This window comes from Bubalus bubalis, chromosome 2 (assembly GCF_019923935.1).
Source record: "Bubalus bubalis isolate 160015118507 breed Murrah chromosome 2, NDDB_SH_1, whole genome shotgun sequence".
Lineage (NCBI taxonomy): Eukaryota > Metazoa > Chordata > Mammalia > Artiodactyla > Bovidae > Bubalus > Bubalus bubalis.
The window spans coordinates 25,298,370-25,316,565 of NC_059158.1; the positions used below are offsets into that span (position 1 = coordinate 25,298,370).

An 18,196-nucleotide genomic window follows, 5' to 3' on the forward strand; every position below is an offset into this window, starting at 1 on the left:
GGGGTCTGGATGGCACTGGGTGACACACAATCTTAACAAGCCTTAGGGCACTGTCTGTTCAGCCTGGAGCTGGTCCCGGAAGCTCCTGATATCAGGTTAACCCATGGGGGACCAGGTTGTGAGAGCTCCTGGGTCATCTGTTGGGCAAGAAAATCAGCCAGGCTGGGGGCCATTCCCTGCGCAGTTTACCAGCCAATATGGAATCATTGTGGTGGTGAGCAGCTGGTGCAAACAGAACAGGCAGGGGCTGGATGTTAGTCTTGGCTGTGCCACCCATGGCCCCACTTCCGAGGTTAGAAGCCTGCCAACCTGGAGTGGAGCACTTGTCGAGAACAGTCATCGAGTGTGTATCTATGTGTCCCCCTCAGGGTGGTTTCAGCTTTACTTGAATCCACTCTCTTGTTGCTGCTCTGATCAGGCTGTTTCCTTCTTGATAACCGGGTGACTGTCCAGAGGGCAGGGCAGAGTCTGCCGGGACTGCTTTTTCCAGGTTTCACTTTGCAATAGTGAAGGAACCAGAGAAGGGCGGACTGAGCTGTCCGGGATCGTTCCCGAGGGTCCCACGGTCTGGTCTCTGCAGACACCCCTGGGCCGAGCTCTGCTGCTTCTCCACTGTCCTAAGACCACCTGGCCCCAGACATGAGGAACTCAGACTTGGATCTGGATCAGGATTGGGCTCTGAGTGACTAACTTCAGGTGCGAATTCTGAGGGCAGATTTGGGGTCTGCCCAGGGTCCCTGAACCTTCTCATGCTGCTGAGTTTAGAGACGCCCCTGAAGTCCTGGCCTTTCAGAGCAGGTAAGTGGGTTTTGAAGACACTTGTGGGCGAGAAGAGCAAGCAGGGAGCAGCAGGGTTGAGGAGGAGGCTGAGCAGGTGGCGGGGCTGGGGGCAGGGTGGGTGGTGCTGGATGGTGGAGTGGCTCTAGGGAGACCCTGGACCACCACAGTGAGGGGTGAACCTTCACTCATTTGTTTCAGTGTTATTGTATAGCACTTACTAGTGATAGGCCGTTTTCTAATTCTATGTAGTGACTACAAATATAAATTCATGTGATTCTCATGAAAACCTTGAGATGGAAATGCTGTTAATATCCTCATTTTGCAGATGAGGAATAACACGAAGATGGTTGAGAAACTTGGCAGACAGGTGCCCAGTCTTGGGTGGAGGACTCAGTGCTTAGCCCCTAGTATCTATCCTTCCCAGGACCCTAGGCTGCCTCCTCCCCCACTTCAAACATTTAGTGTTTTGGGGTCTTTTCTCTGATGAGGACTCATTTTTTCATTCGGCTGCTCTGTTTCCACCGGGATCTCCAACCCCAATGCAGAAATCTTCTTTAAATTCAGTGGGGATGAGGATTAAGCTGTCTGTGGGGACTGACTGAGCACCTGGATGCAGGCCTTGTCCTTTGTCCCTGCAGGAAAGGGCTGGGTGGGGTTGAAGTGCAGGTGAACTAACCCAGCAGCAAAGGCAGCACACATGCCTCTGAAGGACCCACAGTCCCCTTGAGGAGGACGTTTGTGGGACCTCAAGTGGGAGCTGGCCTGTACTTCACAGTGAGGAGTTGAACCTGGGTCTCTGTCCATAACTGGTAGACAGGCGTTGCTGGTGGTTGTGAATAATGGGGAGATGCAGGATGGTCCCAGCTCGGGCCCCCGGTGCTGGGAAAGGAAGCACCTGGTATTCTGGGCAGAGTGGGCTGGGCTGCAGGTGCCATTGGGGTGGGAAGGGAAGGGGGGCGTTTTTCCCAAGCAAACCTTGTGGTTGTTTATCCCCGCAGAGGCTTCCATAGGGCTGGGAGGAGCCCAGGCTCAGTGCTTTCTGGGTGTCAGAGTTGTGGGGATCCCAGCACCTCAGCACAGGGATCCAGTTGGGGGCTCTGCTCCTATAGCACTGTTTCTGGCCCTCCTCCCCACCGGGGTCCCTGAGCTCTGGGCCAGCCCTGGGTCTGCCTCCTGCTCTGTGTCTCTCCAGCTCTGAGGAGATGGAGGACTTCTCCCTCGGCTCTGGGCTCTGCCACCTCACCATCCTGCTCCTCCTTCTCCCTCTGCCCACTGGGGGGTCCACAGGTGAGTGTGTCCCCACTCCCTTCCTGTGTGGGTCCCCGGGAGCTAGGCTGGCTCTCTCCACCAGCAGTGGGTGGGTATTTGAGGAACCCCTTCTTTAGAATAATTATGATGCTTCCCCAGGCAGTAACTGTAATTATATAATTGAGAAGAGTCTCTAAACCATAAAATAAGGGACCTTGACAGTTTCCAATGTGGAGATTGTGATGTTTTCAAAAGTCAACTATCAGGACTTGCCTGAGGGCCTAGTGTTTAAGACATCATGCTTCCATTGCAGAGGCATAAGTTTGTAGCTGATTAGGATGCCTGGTCATGCATGCCTCACAGCAAAAAAGGCAACTATGAAAAATGTTACCATGCGAGAATGGATACACGTATATGTATAGCTGAGTCCCTGTGCTGTCCACCTGAAACTATCACAACATTGTTAAATGTCTATGTGTTGTGTGCTGAGTTGCTTCAGTCACGTCCAACTCTTTGCAATAGCATGGACTGGGGTCAGCCAGGCTCCTCTGACCACGGGGATCCTCCAGGCAAGAATGCTGGAGTGGGTTGCCATGATCTCCTCCAGGTCTCCTGAATTGCACGCGGATTCTTTATCGACTGAGCCACCAGCTATCCTCCAATATAAAATAAAAAGAACAAAAATGTGACAGTAAGAAAGTGAAAGTGTTAGTCATTTGTTCGTATTGGACTCTTTGCGACCCCGTGGACTGGGGGCCGCCAGGCTCCTCTGACCATTTGGATTCTCCAGGCAAAAATACTGGAATGGGTTGCCATGCCTTCCTGCATGGGATCTTCCCAATCCAGGGATTGAACCTGGGCCTCCAGCACTGCAGGCGGATTCTTTACCATCTGAGCCACCAGGGAAGTCCATTAGGTGCTGTACTTGAACAAAACAGACAGATCCTATCTTTATAGAGCTTACAATGTAGAAGGAGGCTGCGAGTAAGAAATGCACAAAAGACTGTAATTGACAGTTTGTTGTAAGAGATGAGAGGAGGGGCAGTGGAGTAGTGAGGCTGGAGGGAGGTAGCCAGGGGTGGGGAGGTGGGAAGCAGGCACCAGCATGTTTAGTGAGAGGAGAACAAAGACCTGGTTGAGGGGGTGAGTCTGTGACCGTTCCAGTGGAAGGATGGTTTCTGCAGGAGAGAATGGCCAGTGCAAAGATGCCTGTGTGCCTGTAATGCTCAAAGGACTGTGGAGGCAAGTCTTGGCTGGAGCAGAGTGTGTGAGAGGGAGAGACCAGGAGTAGGAGTCAGGGAGACCTGGGGGTCAACCCCAGCGGGCCTGAGGTCCATTGAGGGGACTGAGGACCCATGGCAAGGCTTTGAGCCAAGTAGGGACAAGGTGTACAGCTGTTAAGGGTGACCTGTCCTTCATGGTGAGGGGCTGATTGTGGGCCCTCATACCATGGGAGTGGGGAGAGGAGACCCAGGGAGCTCAGTGTACCATTTCCCTCTATGTGAGAGACGATGGTGACTCAGACCAACTCTGAGCAGCTGAAATCTTTCTTTGGAGATCTAGCAGGGCTGTCTCACACAGGGGTCATGTTGTGACCCATCCACCAGGTCTCAGAAGGACAAAGGCTCTGGGAAGATGTCAGTGGGGTGAATATGGGTTCCTGTGGGTGATGAGAAGAAAGGCAGCTTTTTAATGAAAACAGCATTCGGATCTGGGTTTTAGTGCACGTTTGAGCCGAGGAGAAAGTCATGAACACACATGATAAAGTTAGGGCTGGAATAGAGTAGCCCTGGGTGTGGCTGGTGATCAAGAATTTCTGACCTAGAGCCCGGGTATGTACTTTGTTCAGGGTTCAGTCCTGCCCAAGGAGCGGGGGGCAGGATAGAGCTGTGATTCTCAAAGTGTGGTCCATGGAGCATCAGTATCAGCCTCCCAGGGACTGTTTACAAAGGCATATCCTTGGGTCCACCCCAGACCTACTATATCAGAAGGTGTACTGCGGGTGGAGGGGGTCCCTGCCAGTTGTGATTCCCCTGATCTCATGACGATTCTGTTGCATATTCACACTGAGGGCCTTCACAGAAGGGCCTGGGGCCAGGAGAACAGGAGGGTGAAGGATTCTCCTTGAAACTGTTTCTGGGTCACAAAAATGTGATCAGAGATGTTGCCCAGATTCAGAGTCATCAAGCTCAATCCATCAGTCCCGTGGTCATCTCATCCGAGACTGGAGCCTTCCCACCTGATGCTGTGTGTCCCCTGCCCTCGGACTGCATCTCTCCTGCTCTCTCACTGCCGTCTCTGTGTTCACAGAGAAGTTCCGGGTGACTGGCCCTTTGCACCCCATCGTGGCAGTGCTGGGTGGAGAAGCTGTGCTGCCGTGCTCCCTATTTCCAGCTGTGAGTGCAGAGGACATGGAGCTGAGGTGGTTCCGCTCCAAGTCTTTGGAAGCTGTGTTCGTTTATCAGAACCGACAGGAGCAGAAGGAGGAGCTGATGGCTCCTTACGCAGGGCGGACCTCGCTGGTGGGGGACCTCCTCAACCAGGGATATGCTGCTGTGCACATCCAGAGGGTCCAGGCTTCTGACAATGGGCTGTACACCTGCTTCTTCAGAAAAGGACACTTCTATGAAGAGGCTGGTTTGGAGCTGAAGGTGGCAGGTTGGTGACTTGGGTAACTAGATTAGCGTTTTGGGATGTTGGAACTGGGAGGGATCTGAAAGATATAACTCAGCCCCGCATTTATCACAGGAAGAAGGGAGGCTCTTTGATCCATTCATTCATTCAGTGCAAATATATAGAGTCCCTCCTATGTGTCTGGGCTTCCCAGGTGGCTCAGTGGTAAAGAATCCACCTGCAATGCAGGAGACATGGGTTCTATCCCTGGGTTGTGAAGATCCCCTGGGGGAGGAAATGGCAACCCACTTCAGTATTCTTGCCTGGAGAATCCCATGGACAGGGGAGCCTGGAGGGCCACAGTCCATATGGTCGCAAAGAATCGGATCCAACTGAAGCGACTGAGCATGCACATACTATGTGTCTGGTCCTTTCTAAGCACCTTGGATGCATCAGAGAACGTAATAATAATTCCTGTTGTTATGAGTGTATATTCTCAAGTGGATGATCAAGCAGTCACAATGAAGAAACAGATTATAGGTGATGTTAGAATGTGGTAAGAGCTGAGGATGAGAAGCCGAGTGGACCAGGGGAAGGGGATCAGGACCGAGGGTTGGGAGTGAGGCCAGGCTGCAGTGTTACACAGAGGCGCAGGCTGGTCCTGATGGAGAATGTGTATCTGAACGTAGACTGGAAGGAGGGATTCAGCGTCTTGGACATCTGGGGGTTGCAAGTTCAAAGGGGAGGGAACAGCCAACCTTAATGGCCTGGGGAGGGTGTGTGGCTGGTGTGTTCTAGGGACACCTGGGGTCCTCATGGCTGGTGGGAGTGAGTGAGGGGGCAGGGTGTTCAGAGGGGACAAGAGTGTGGCAGACAGGGACAGGGACTGGATATAAAGATGAGTGGAGATGTGGGAATATATTCATAATCAAGCCATCAGAGATGGGGCCAAAGCACATATTAGTTTTGGAATTATGAGTTTGAAGTCTATGTGAGGAGTCCATGTGGAGGTAAACCTGAGGATAGAAAGAAGCAGAGTTCAGGGCATAGGGGTGTCAGCTGACCTAATTTTCCTGGTGATTTTCAAAGAGAGGCAGTGGGTGTGGAAGCAGATGCCCTGGGAGAGTGTGAGGTGAGGAGAGCAAGGATAATGGTGGACCTGGGACCACATTCCTCCCCCTGTTTACACGGCATCAGCCCTTTCACTTGCACGACTGGGGAGAAGGGTCCAGCCCTCTGAAACGCTGGGGGTCCCCATGCTCCTTCCTTCTGTTCCCCGAGGCAAGGATGCCTCCTTGTTCCCTGTGGGAGCAGGCTGCCCCCAGAGCCTCCAGAATGCCAAGTGCAGGGCGCCCCCTGGAGTTGTGCAGGTGTAGGCACCGCTGGGTCTCTGGGCTCTACATCTTGCCTCCCGCAGGTGTGGGCTCTGCTCCTCAGGTGCGCATCACAGGGCCTGAGGAAGATGGGGTCCGCGTGGTGTGCACGGCCTCGGGGTGGTTCCCGAAGCCTCAAGTGCAGTGGAGATGCCTCAGTGGAGAGAAGTTCCTGGTGTTATCTGAGGTCTACACCCAGGATGCTGAAGGGCTGTTCAGCGTGGAGGCGGCGCTGGTGGTGAGAGACAGCTCTGTGGGGAACGTGACCTGCTCCATCCTCAACCCTGTCCTGGGCCAGGAGAAGGCCATGGCCATTTTCATCCCAGGTCAGAGGTGCTCCCGGCTTCCAGCAGGGCTGGAGGAGGGGGCCGGGTGTTCCTGGGTGTTCCAGGCTGGGCTGTCCTGGGCGGGGTCCTGACGGGGTGTCTGGCTGGGCGAAAGAGCCCTTCTTCCCCCAGGCCTCTCCCTGGAAGGTGGCTTTCTCGGTGAGCCTGACTGTGCTGGTGATCTTGCTCCTTGGGGCTGGATGTTACACCAAGAGACAACATTCCATGAAGATGCAGGTGAGGGGAGAAAAGGAGACTCTGTGCCAGACTAGCGAGCAGGACCGTCAGACAAAGGAGGAAGTGCTGAAGGACGCAGGTAAGGCAGGACAGGGGTCAAGGCTGGTGAATGTGGCAGCTGGTGCTGAGAGGGAGGAACTGACCACAGGGCCTGAGTCCAGGGCTCTGGGGAAATCCCAGTCCAGAGCAGGTGGCTGGGGAGACCTGGGTGGACAGCTGGAGCTGGGGAGGCTCCGATGGGTCTGCAGTTGGAATGTCTTCGCCAGGGGTTACACACAGAGAGGTGGTATTTGTGAATCTTTTTCTTAGGGAGTGGAGTTCATGCTTTTTTGTTTTCACTCTCTTTCAGCTAACCTTCAGGAAGAACTAGGTAAGTTCTGCTTTTCCTCTTGAGCTCTCTGCATCCCCTCCACAGGAGACATTCTGGTTCTTAGCATGTCTCACTGGTTCAGACATTTCTGGTTCTTAGAAAACACCTGTTTTCTTGTGTTTTGCTTTTCAGAGAGGAGGAAATCTGCTTACCTGGCTGGTGAGTGACTCTCCAGATGTCCTTGGGTCTGTCTTACCTGTGCCAAGGTGTCCCTCTCCTTGTTTGTGTCTAGACATGTGGACCCCCTTTTGTGGGGTGGAAGTGGAAGCTGCGGGAGGCAGAACCCGGCTCCTAGGCCCCTCGCAGACCTGGGCTGGCAGGAAGCTTGGGTCTGATGGTGACCTTAGAATTTCTCACGCACCCTGGGTCTTATTCTAACCCTGATCAACCCGAAAATTACCGATAGCTTTGTAGCCTGAATGCATCTGGTTTTTGATCAGTACCTGAGGGCCACATGCCCTGAGATTTCACTGAAGGAGCTACACAAACAAATGGTGATTAACTTTGTGTGTGGCCTCCTTCCTCTATCCCAGCACACCATCCAGGGCGAGTCTCTTCTCTCCAGTTCCTCAAGATGATGATCAGAAAGCGATTGAGGGCTGATTGATACCTGGGCTGACGATGCATGGAAAAGTCATGGGCAGCCCAGAAAAATGACATGTCTCTCTAGAATGATTTCCTCTGGGAATGCTTGGCCAGTTTTACCTTGGAGTTGACCTTGTATCTATGTTCTTTTAAAATTCCTGCTTCATGTCAATTTCCCATATATATTTTTTCCAGAAAATACTGATGCAATAATTAATTGTTAACATTGTGGAGTAATTTATACTTTTTTCCCCTAAAATCTATTCAAACAAATAGCTTCTGAGCCTGAGCAGCAACATGGAGTAACAGGTGAAACAGGAGTTTTGAAGGATTTTGAAGGAGGAGCAACTAGGTGAACTAGCCAAACGTCACGCAGCAGGGGACAGCGGTGGAAGTCATTCCAGAGTGCCGCAGGCTTCTTACCTGTGCTCCAGGGAATTCCCCACCACACCTGCTGTCTGCACGTGGCTGGAAGTCACCTCCTCTCCAGCCTCTCCCCCACTGTAGTTAGTCTCACCTGCAGAGCAGAGGGGAGGCAAGGGCCAGTGGATTCACACCGAGCAGGTTTCTTCTGGCTGAGGTCTCACCTGAGTGTGTCCCCTTTCAGCCTGGAGGAAGGCGCAGCTGTATGCAGGTAAGTGGATGTGAGTTCCTCTGGCCTCCCCTCCCAACCTAGACTTTGCCCCCTTCTCCCTGAGGGGACCCCACAGCAGGGTGGGGTAGGTTTCCTGGTCTTCTTGTCACCTTTGTAGCCTCCACCTGGAGACTGCAGGGACTCCTCACACACAGATGTGCCTCCATTCTGCCCGTGCTCTACTGCAGGGCACGGTCAGGGTTAGCAGCGCCCTCCCCAAACACCTGGTGCAACGGGGACTTCTTGTGACAGTGACAGCGGAGGGGTCAGTGGCGAGGAGGGACGGCAGCAGGGAGCGACCGTGTGGCTCAGGGATCGCTCATCTCTGGAAGATGTCAGAAGTCATGCTCGCTTGCTTATGGGACCCTTGGTTTGAATTCTTCTCTCTTTGGCTCTAGTTTTGGTTTCCCTGTTTCTCCCTGGTCCTCTGCCATATTGGTCTCTCTCTGCTTCCTCGTGCTCTGACCCCATGCCCAGGCTGGCTTTCATCCTCCAAGCCTCCTTGGTTGATGAGGAGCAGGTGTTCTGACTCTGGGGTCCACCACCTCTGGGATATGTATGGACTCCTTGGATGAGGGTGTGAAAGATATGAAATTATATGGAAAATCCCAAGTGCGTTTTTTTGGTCATAAAACCAAAAATGTAACATACAATGGATTATTCATGACCATCATCTTCCATTTTAGGAGAATATTTGTCTGAAGGGCTCAGGCTCCTCCTCCCCTTTTCAGGGTTAATGTAGAAGATTGGAAAAGGAGACTGTGAGAGAGGTTAAATTGCTTTTGGAGAAGGGGTAAGGGAACAAATCATGGAAGAAAAGAGCAGGAGGAAGAGAGGAGGAGATGTGAAGGAAGTATAGGAATGTGTGGGGGAAATGCCCTGTAGAGGTTTTGAGTGGACAGAGTGACTGAAGAGAGGCCAAAGGTCACAAGGTCAAAAGTCACAGCCACGTGGTGTGAATCTGAGAAGTGCACTGAGAGTTTGCAAGGTTCATGGCATGAAATGTAATGGACTCCTTGAGTCTTCTTTAAAATATTTAAGAGAAACTTACATTCCTAAGCCCTTTTTAGGTAACCATATAATGAGTTTACCTCTGATAATGAGACCATCTGCACCTCCCAGAGGTGCTGGGGCAGGTGTGTGGTTGCAGGGATGCTCATGCAGTGAGAGTGGTCTCGAGGACCCTTAGCAGTGGGGTGAGTGAAGGTTCTGCGCCCTCTGAGCCTCTGTCATAGGCCCTGTTCCTGCTTGGAATGCTCCTGTTTAGGGTCAGGAATACAGAATTGTGAGAGAAAGTGGGGAACCCAGAGGATGACGGAGGCCTGGGCACCAATGGGTGAGAAGCCATCTCAGGCGTCTTACTGATTCTTGCAGGGATTTGTTTCTACACAGTGATGATCGTGTAGTCTTCTTTTGCCATCCTCATGTTCTCTGCCAAGTTTAAGTCACATGTATTTTAATGTATACCTTTAATTCTATACTTTTCATTAAAAAAAATAAACTGTACCATGAAACTAGAATCAGCATTTTTTAATATTTTCACAATATGCCATGTCTATAGGGATGGTTTTGTTCCTACAAAAATGGAAGGAAAAGTTATTCGTGTTTCATCTTTTCAGCGCTTGTCATGCTTCCTTATTTGAACATCTCTCTCCCTCTCTGGAAACCTCTGCATTGTCTTCTACCTGGGTCAGATTTCTCCAGTGCTGTGCGCTGAGCTCTCTTCTCTCCTGGCACATAGTCATGCTCCAAGTTCGGCTTAGCCAGTTGTATTCTCTCTACCCATGGCTCAGGGACAACCTGCAAGCTCAGCCCGATCATTTCTTCACTTGTGAACGAAAGCTTTTATCTCCCCAATTCTTTCTCTAGAAATCCTATCTTTCATTATAGATATGTGGCAAGGGCCTTGAGAAAGAATAATTTGGTAGGCAAATATGGCAAATATCTTTCTGTTCAGGTCAGTCTCCAGCTTCTCAATCCCTGAGTATTAAGGTCTATGGCTAGGTCTTCATCAAAAGGTTGCAAAATGATCATTCTGTGTGTGTGTGAGTGCATGTGTATAAAAAAGCAATAAATGTATCAAGTGAATGTTTCCAAACATTTTTTCTACAAATCCTTCATTAGCAGCTTCAGTACCCACCCCATGTACCCACCCTAAAGTGTGTTGTACAGTCTTTGTGAACCCCTGATATGAAATGTGTGTTTTCCTTGTAGATTGGCAGAAGGAGAAGTTCCAGGCCTGTGAGTGACTTTGTGTTTTTTCTGGATTTTCCTACTGCTGTCCCTGTGGCCTCTCCTTCACTTCTCAGTGGTGATATAGATGCTGGCACCATCAATAGCGTGGGGTGGGATGTGGTGGTGGTAGTCACACACAGGTGGGGCTGATGACTTTGGCCGATATTGAATACTAAATAGACATTGGAGAGCCTACTGGTCCTCAGCCCTTGGAGAGCACGCTGGTCCTCAAGGGCTCTGTGATACATCACACCCTGAAATCAGTCTCGTGGGTCCTTTTCCTGCTTGGAGGCCCGTCGACTTGAATCACAAGTTCCTGTTGTCAGGGTGCTTAGCCTTCCTCCCATGCAGCTGGGATTCCGGGTTGAGGGGTGGTTGTGTGTTCTTGGGGAGAGGAGGACCTTGAATGATAGACAACTTTCTCCGCAGGGCCTGTCACTCTGGATCCACGATCTGCCCATTCAGACCTTGTTGTCTCTGATGAAAAGACAAGTGTGACCTTGAAGGCCTCCTGTGTGGACGCTGCAGATAAATGCAGTGTACTGGGCTTTGAGGGCATCACCTCAGGGCGCTGTTACTGGGAGGTGGAGATCAGAGATGGAGACCAAAGCGAGTGGGCCCTGGGGGTCTGTAGGGAAGGTGTGAACAGGGAAGGCTGGTACGGCTGGTGCATAGAGTCCTCAGATAAGGGGTTCTGGGTTGTGGGGAGATTTGAAAGAAGATATTTTGCCTATACTGTACCTTATACTGTGCTATCCTTCATGCAGGCTCCCCACCCCAGGCTTAGAGTGGGGGTGTTCCTGGACCACCAGGAAGGGGACGTCTCCTTCTACAACATGACTGATGGCTCCCACATTTTCTCCTTCTCTCAGGCTCTCTTCTCTGGGACTCTCTTTCCATACTTCATGATTAGGTCAGGGGACGTGTCCATGACCATCTGCTCCGACGTGGGAGGGTCTGAGGGGCTCCCTGTTGCCCTTAGCAATCCTTCTCTGGAGGAGCCTGTGAGCTTCCCAGGGGCGGGGTTCAGCTCAGGCTCTGGTGCTGATGGTCTCCCTGGGGCCGAGTCTCCATTGCTGCCCTGCAACCCCGAGGCTGTGTCCCCATAGGGCCCATCACTGTCCTGACCCCTCGCTGTGGCTCTTCCTGGAGCTTCAGATCCCTTGTGACAGGGGCCTCTGAGGTGCAGCCTGGATGACTGGGGGGTCTCATCCCCCTGCTCTGGAGACAGACTCCTGGGCATGTGGTTACAACAATCATCAGTTCATGCCATGGACTCAGGTTTGAGAAGCTAGATGTGGACTGTTTCTGAATTAGTTTTGATTAGGCTGTAATTTGCCATGGGAAGTCAATTTTCTGGTGATAATAAAATTTTTTTTAATGCTTTTTAGAAGAAAATTATTTTTATTTATTTTTTTGGCTGCACCAGGTCTTGGTTGTGGCATGTGACCTCTTAGTTGTGGCATGTAGGATCTAGTTCCCTGACCAAGGATCGAACCCAGACCCCTTACATTGGGAACACAGAGTCAGCTACTAGACCACCAGGGAAGTCCCTTTTATGGTGTTTATACACCATTTGGTTATTAAAGGGCACAAGAGCTGAATCACTCTGCAGAATAAAAGGGGGTTATTTTATTGAATCAGTGCAGAGGAACCCAGAACCGAAGGTAGGTCTCCAGTTGTATTTATGAGGATCCAGAGTCTGACCAGAAGTATTGGCCAGAATCTTGCAGGGATATGGATGGCTGATGAATTTTAGAGGAGTTAGCATTCTACTTTATATACTTCCTATTCTGGGGTGGATGAAACTCACCTATTTTTATCAACCTCAGTAGATTTCTGTGAAAGAAGGAGAAGGATCTGGGTTTTTCTGTAGTGTCTGCATCAGGAGGAAAGAAAGGAACTGCTACCAGAATTAAGGTGTGAGTGAAGACAAGAGTTTTCAGAGGCAGGTGCAATGCAGAAAGCTTTGACTGTGAGCACGATTCTAGTAATCAGTGTATTGCCTCTTAGTACTTCCAAGTCCTATGGTAAAGAGCAGAAAAGGAAGCAGGACTCTGAGGGACCCAGACTGTTGGAGATTTGATCAAGCTCCTTAAATTTCACAGGTGCCTGGGGAGTAAGCCCGCGGGCTGTGGCTCTGCTTCACTGAAGATGTAGAATGGCTGCTGCAGGTCCTAGTTGGTTAGACACTACCCAATTTCTGATTGTTTGTGTGTGTTTGTGTGTGTGTGTGTGCACAAACTACTTTATTCAACTCATTTAAAGGGGGATCAGTGCCTGTTACAACCTGTTCACAGAAGAATTCAAAGTACTACATATTGATAGATTAAAGCGTGCTTAAATTTATTTACAAATAGATGCAAAACTGGTCAATATTTAAGAAAGTATAACTGGACTCCATTGAATACAATTTGGAATTCTATGGAATTGTTCTGATAGTTTCTAAAATGCTTATTTTTAAAGAAGCCATCTTTTATTACCCACTCCTCTAACATTCTTGAAATCTTTTCCTTGCATTGCAAAAAATATATAATTATTTAAAACCTGGAAATATTCACTTTGCAGAATATTTCTGAATATATGTACAGACATATAACATTGTAAATCAACTATTCTTTAAAATATTATTTAAAAAAATCCTGTAAATAGACAAATGTAAGGTGTCATGTTGGAGTAGGAAATTGCAACCCACTCCAGTATTCTTGGGAGAAGGCAATGGCACCCCACTCCAATACTCTTGCCTGGAAAATCCCATGGATGGAGGAGCCTGGTAGGCTGCAGTCCATGTGGTCGGTAAGAGTTGGACGCGACTGAGCGACTTCACTTTCACTTTTCACTTTCATGCATTGGAGGAGGAAATGGCAACCCACTCCAGTGTTCTTGCCTGGAGAATCCCAGGGACGGCGGGGTCTGGTGGGTTGCCGTCTATGGGGTCGCACAGAGTCGAACATGACTGAAGCGACTTAGCAGCAGCAGCCAGTATTCTTGCCTGGGAAATACCTTGGTCAGAGGAGCCTGGAGGGCTACAGTTCACAGGGTCGCAGAGATCAGACACGACTGAGTGGCTGAGCACAGCACAGCACGGTATAGGACATTAACCACCGCCCCCCCCCCCACCCCCGCCACTCAGCATATTTATTTCTCACTGCTTTTCCTGGTGAGACAATAATTAAGCTATCCTTCAAAATGCTCTTTGAACCAGCTTTATAATTGTAGCAGTTCCATAATGGATTAATTCTCTGAATAAATTCTTTGACTTCTCTACTTGTCTGAGAGGCATGTATATGACTTTATGAAAATTATGTATTTTTAGAATTTAAAAATTAATGAAAAATTTTATGTTAAATATAAGCAAAACCCTTTTATACAGATAATTTTAAGGCTAAGTACATTGCAAAAATCCAATGTTAGTGAATAAAAATAGGAAACAGTGAAATAGCAGGTATAATATACCTAAATATTGTTCCCCCACAGATTGGAAGAGAAGTCTGAAAAGACACACAGACTTTTCTAGATCCCCCAGAGAAGGCTGGCGTTTGGATCTTTATTCTAAATTGAAAGCTTCTTATATTCATGGATCCCTTTCTCATTATTTATTTACTGGCTGTGCTGGGACTTCCTTTTTGTGTGAGGGCTTTCTGTAGTTGTAACAAGTAGGGGCTACTCTTTAGTTGCGGTACCCGGGCTTCTCATTGTGGTGGCTTCTCTTATTGTGGAGCACGGCCTCTGGGGCGCATGGGCTTAAGAAGGGGCAGCATGTGGTCTCACTAGTTGCGGCTCCCGGGCTCTAGAGCACAGGCTCAGTAGTTGTAGAGCACGGGCTTAGTTGCTCTGGGGCATGTGGGATCTTCCTGGATCAGGGATCAAACCCATGTCGCCTTTGTCAGTTCAGTTCAGTTTAGTTCAGTCACTCTGTCGTGTCCGACTCTTTGCGACCTCATGGACTGCAACACGCCAGGCTTTCCTGTCCATCACCAACTCCCGGAATTTACTCAAACTCATGCCCATTGAGTTGGTGATGCCAGCTCATCCTCTGTCGTCCCCTTCTCCTCCCACCTTCAGTCTTTCCCAGCATCAGGGACTTTTCCAATGAGTCAGTTCTTCGCATCAGGTGGCCGAAGTATTGGAGTTTCAGCTTTAGCATCAGTCCTTCCAATGAATATTCAGGACTGATTTCCTTTAGGATGGACTGGTTGGATCTGCTTTCACCTTTGTAGCCTTTGTAGGAAGATGGATTCTTTACCACTGAAGCACCAGGGAAGCCCTGGATTCTTTTCAAGTTCTGAGGTGATTTTTATAGTTTAAAGATGCGTTTTTTGGTTTATCATAAATCTGTGTATAATAGTGTATGTTTTACTGTACATTTTACATGTTTATGTTTACCTTATGCACAAGTATGGGCCAGTACTTTATGAGCAATGTAACCAACTTTCAAGGGTTATTTTTTTCATATACAAGACTTGCCTGCCCAAGAATCAACTTTCTTGTGTAAGATGGGACTCCACTCCCTTGACAATTCCATGGAGAAACAGATTTATTTTTGTGGTTTATTTCCCCTGAAGTCTATTTCTGCTTCATTGCTACACATCCAGTTGAAACTCAGGCTCTCTCTCCAGTCTCAATGGAGTATCTTCACTGTTTGGCTCCATAGAATCCTATTCCTTACCTTTGACACAGTTATACCAATTTGCAGTCGGTCCTGATAATTTTGAGTGATGTTCATCTCCTCCAGAATGTAAGTTTCATGGAGGAGGGTAGGTTCCCCCAAAGACTGGGGATTCTCTGCTGTCATTTTGTTGTTCAGTCATCCAGTTGTGTGCGACTCTTTGCGATCCCATGGACGGCAGCACCCAGGCCTTCCTGTCCCTCACCAGCTCCTGAAGTTTGCTCAAGTTCATGTCCATTGCATCGGTGATGCCATCTAGCCTTCTCATCCTCTGACACCCTCTTCTCCTTCTGACCTCAATCTTTCCTAGCATCAGGAACTTTCCCAACGAGTCCGCTGTTTACATCAGATAACCAAAATACTGGAGCTTTGGCTTCAGCATTAGTCCTTCCAGTGAGTATTCAGGGTTGATTTCCTTTAAGATTGAGTGGTTTGATCTCCTTGCTGTCCAAAGGACTCTCAAGAGTCTTCTCCAGCAGCACAGTTTGAAGGCATCAGTTCTTTGGCACTCTGCCTTCTTTATGGTCCAGCTCTCACAACCGTATGTGACCACTGAGAAGACCATAGCCTTGACTATATGGACCTTTGCCGGCAGAGTAATGTCTCTGCTTTTCAATACACTGTCTAGGTTTGTCATTGCTTTCCTGCTGAGAAGCAATCGTCTTCCAGTTTCATGGCTGCAGTCACCATTTGCAGTGATTTTGGAGCTGGAGAAGAGGAAATCTATCACTACTTCCACCTTATCTTCTTCTGTTTGCTGTGAAGTAATGGGACCAGATCTTAGTTTTTTAAAATACTTTTTAAAGCCAGCTCTTTCACTCTCCTCCTTCTGCTGTCATCAGTTCAGTTCAGTCGCTCAGTTGTGTCCGACTCTTTGCGACCCCATGAATTGCAGCACGCCAGGCCTCCCTGTACATCACAAACTTCTGGAGTTCACTCAAACTCACATCCATTGAGTCGGTGATGCCATCCAGCCATCTCATCCTCTGTCATCCCCTTCTCCTCCTGCCCCCAATCCCTCCAAGCATCAGAGTCTTTTCCAATGAGTCAACTCTTCACATGAGGTGGCCAAAGTACTGGAGTTTCAGCTTTAGCATCATTCCTTCCAAAGAAATCCCAGGGCTGGTCTCCTTCAGAATGGACTGGTTGGATCTCCTTGCAGTCCAAGGGACTCTCAAGAGTCTTCTCCAACACCACAGTTCAAAAGCATCAATTCTTTGGCATTCAGCTTACTTCACAGTCCAACTCTCACATCCATACACGACTACTGGAAAAACCATAGCCTTGACTAGATGGACCTTTGTTGGCAAAGTAATGTCTCTGCTTTTCAATATGCTATCTAGGTTGGTCATAACTTTTCTTCCAAGGAGTAAGCGTCTTTTAATTTCACGGCTGCCATGAGTACGTCAAGGCTGTATATTGCCACCCTGCTTATTTAACTTCTATGCAAAGTACATCATGAGAAACGCTGGGATGGAAGAAGCACAAGATGGAATCAAGATTGCCAGGAAAAATATCAATAACCTCAGATATGCAGATGACGCCACTCTTATGGCAGAAAATGAAGAGGAACTAAAAAGCCTCTTGATAAAGGTGAAAGAGGAGAGTGAAAAAGTTGGCTTAAAACTCAACATTCAGAAAATGAAGATCATGGCATCTGGTCCCATCATTTCATGGGAAATAGATGGAGAAACAGTGGAAACAGTGTCATACTTTATTTTTTTGGGCTCCAAAATCACTGCAAATGGTGACTGCAGTCATGAAATTAAAAGATGCTTACTCCCTGGAAGGAAAGTTATGACCAACCTAGATAGCATATTCAAAAGCAGAGACATTACTTTGCCAACAAAGGTCCATCTAGTCAGAGGGTCAAAATAAATGTTTATTAAATGAATATATTTGTCATCCAAAGACCAACATCATATGGTATTGCTTATATAAGGAATGTAAAAAAGTGGTAAAAATGAACTGATTTACAAAGGAGAAATACAGTGACAGATGTAGAAAACAAACTTGTGATTACCTGTGGAGAAAGTGGTGGGGGAGGGAGAAATTGGGAAACTGAGATTGACATATACACACACACAATTATGTATAAAAGAGATAACTAATAAGGACCTACTGTGTAGCATAGAGAACTCTACTCAGTATTCTGTAATGACCTATGTGTGAAAAGAATCTAACAAAGAGAGGATATATGTATATGTATAAACAGGTACTCTTTGTTGCACTGTGGAAACTAATGCGACATTGTAAATCAACCATACTCCAATAAAAATTAAAACATGAATTATTAAAAAAATTTAAAAAGTGTTGAAACAAATGAACAAACAGAACAAATGCAATATTCTAAAATTGTAGTAAAATGAAAAGTGAATATAACTAACTCCATAAAAATCAAGGCAACAAAGATTTGAGCTAAAATATTGAACTTTTAAAAAGAAAGAATTTGTTTGTATATTGAATGCATATGTTTTCTCTTTTGTATTGATGCTGACTTCAGGTTAAATCTGAGGCCCATTTCTAAGAAGTGTAATTATAATATACTCTCACAGGACTTTATCTTACATTTCCATCTTTGTTTTCTTTTTTTAATTGACTCCTTTGACTTATTTGAGTTTGTATCATTGTTCTGAAATCATTTGTATGAGTTGCTCTAAATCTTTACTTAGAATAAGGCAGTTTATAAATAAATACATAACAACTACACTTGAGTGAAATATTTAACTGAGTCATTGGACTTTCCTGATCACTACTTTCTCCGTGTCACTTTCTCCTTTTTGGCTCCTGCAATGCAAGCCCTTCCACTCATCTGTCCCAGCGTCTCTTCTTGGCCCTGGAGGGTCTCTTTGCACCAGCGTTAACACCGTTCCAGTTTCCCAGGATTCTCTCCTCATCTCCCTCTTGATGCTATATCTGGGAGGTCCTGTTCACACCCCTGAAGTTAGCCCTCCCTCACCTGCTCACGACTTCCTCATCTGCATCTCCTGCTCAGTCCCTTTCTTGAGCCACAGAACTGCATTTTCCTCTACCTTCTACACACTTGAGGCACCATGTGACTCAAGAGATGGTTTTTGTTTTTTATTAAGAGGAGAGGATAAGCTAAGCCATTTAATTAGTAAACAT

General features: G+C 48.0%; 2 protein-coding genes across 3 annotated transcripts; both read left to right on the plus strand.

The window, feature by feature from the left end:
- The first annotated feature begins 482 nt into the window (after window positions 1-482).
- Window positions 483-10,822, plus strand: LOC102401304 (butyrophilin-like protein 1). Of its 2 annotated transcripts, XM_045162808.1 has the most exons (8): window positions 483-798; window positions 1,973-2,067; window positions 4,339-4,686; window positions 6,059-6,340; window positions 6,456-6,656; window positions 6,927-6,947; window positions 7,080-7,106; window positions 7,809-10,822. In XM_045162808.1, the coding sequence occupies exons 2-8, from the start codon at window positions 1,983-1,985 to the stop codon at window positions 7,886-7,888; spliced, it is 1,044 nt and encodes a 347-aa protein (XP_045018743.1). In that variant the 5' UTR covers window positions 483-798; window positions 1,973-1,982; the 3' UTR covers window positions 7,889-10,822. The 2 variants fall into 2 exon arrangements, with proteins under 2 accessions (XP_045018743.1, XP_045018741.1); XM_045162806.1 differs by lacking the exons at window positions 6,927-6,947; window positions 7,080-7,106; window positions 7,809-10,822 and having other exon boundaries at window positions 6,456-6,903.
- LOC123464675 (butyrophilin subfamily 1 member A1-like) lies at window positions 8,161-11,775 on the plus strand. Its single transcript, XM_045162064.1, has 2 exons — window positions 8,161-8,166; window positions 10,815-11,775. The coding sequence occupies exons 1-2, from the start codon at window positions 8,161-8,163 to the stop codon at window positions 11,508-11,510; spliced, it is 702 nt and encodes a 233-aa protein (XP_045017999.1). The 3' UTR covers window positions 11,511-11,775.
- The last annotated feature ends 6,421 nt before the right edge of the window (window positions 11,776-18,196 follow it).

Coding starts and splice junctions, on each gene's coding strand:
- LOC102401304 (XM_045162806.1), top strand. CDS start 1,983: ATGGAGGACTTCTCCCTCGGCTCTGGGCTCTGCCACCTCACCATCCTG. Junction 4,687..6,058: donor TTTGGAGCTGAAGGTGGCAG/GTTGGTGACTTG, acceptor TGCCTCCCGCAG/GTGTGGGCTCTGCTCCTCAG. Junction 6,341..6,455: donor CATGGCCATTTTCATCCCAG/GTCAGAGGTGCT, acceptor GCTGGGCGAAAG/AGCCCTTCTTCCCCCAGGCC.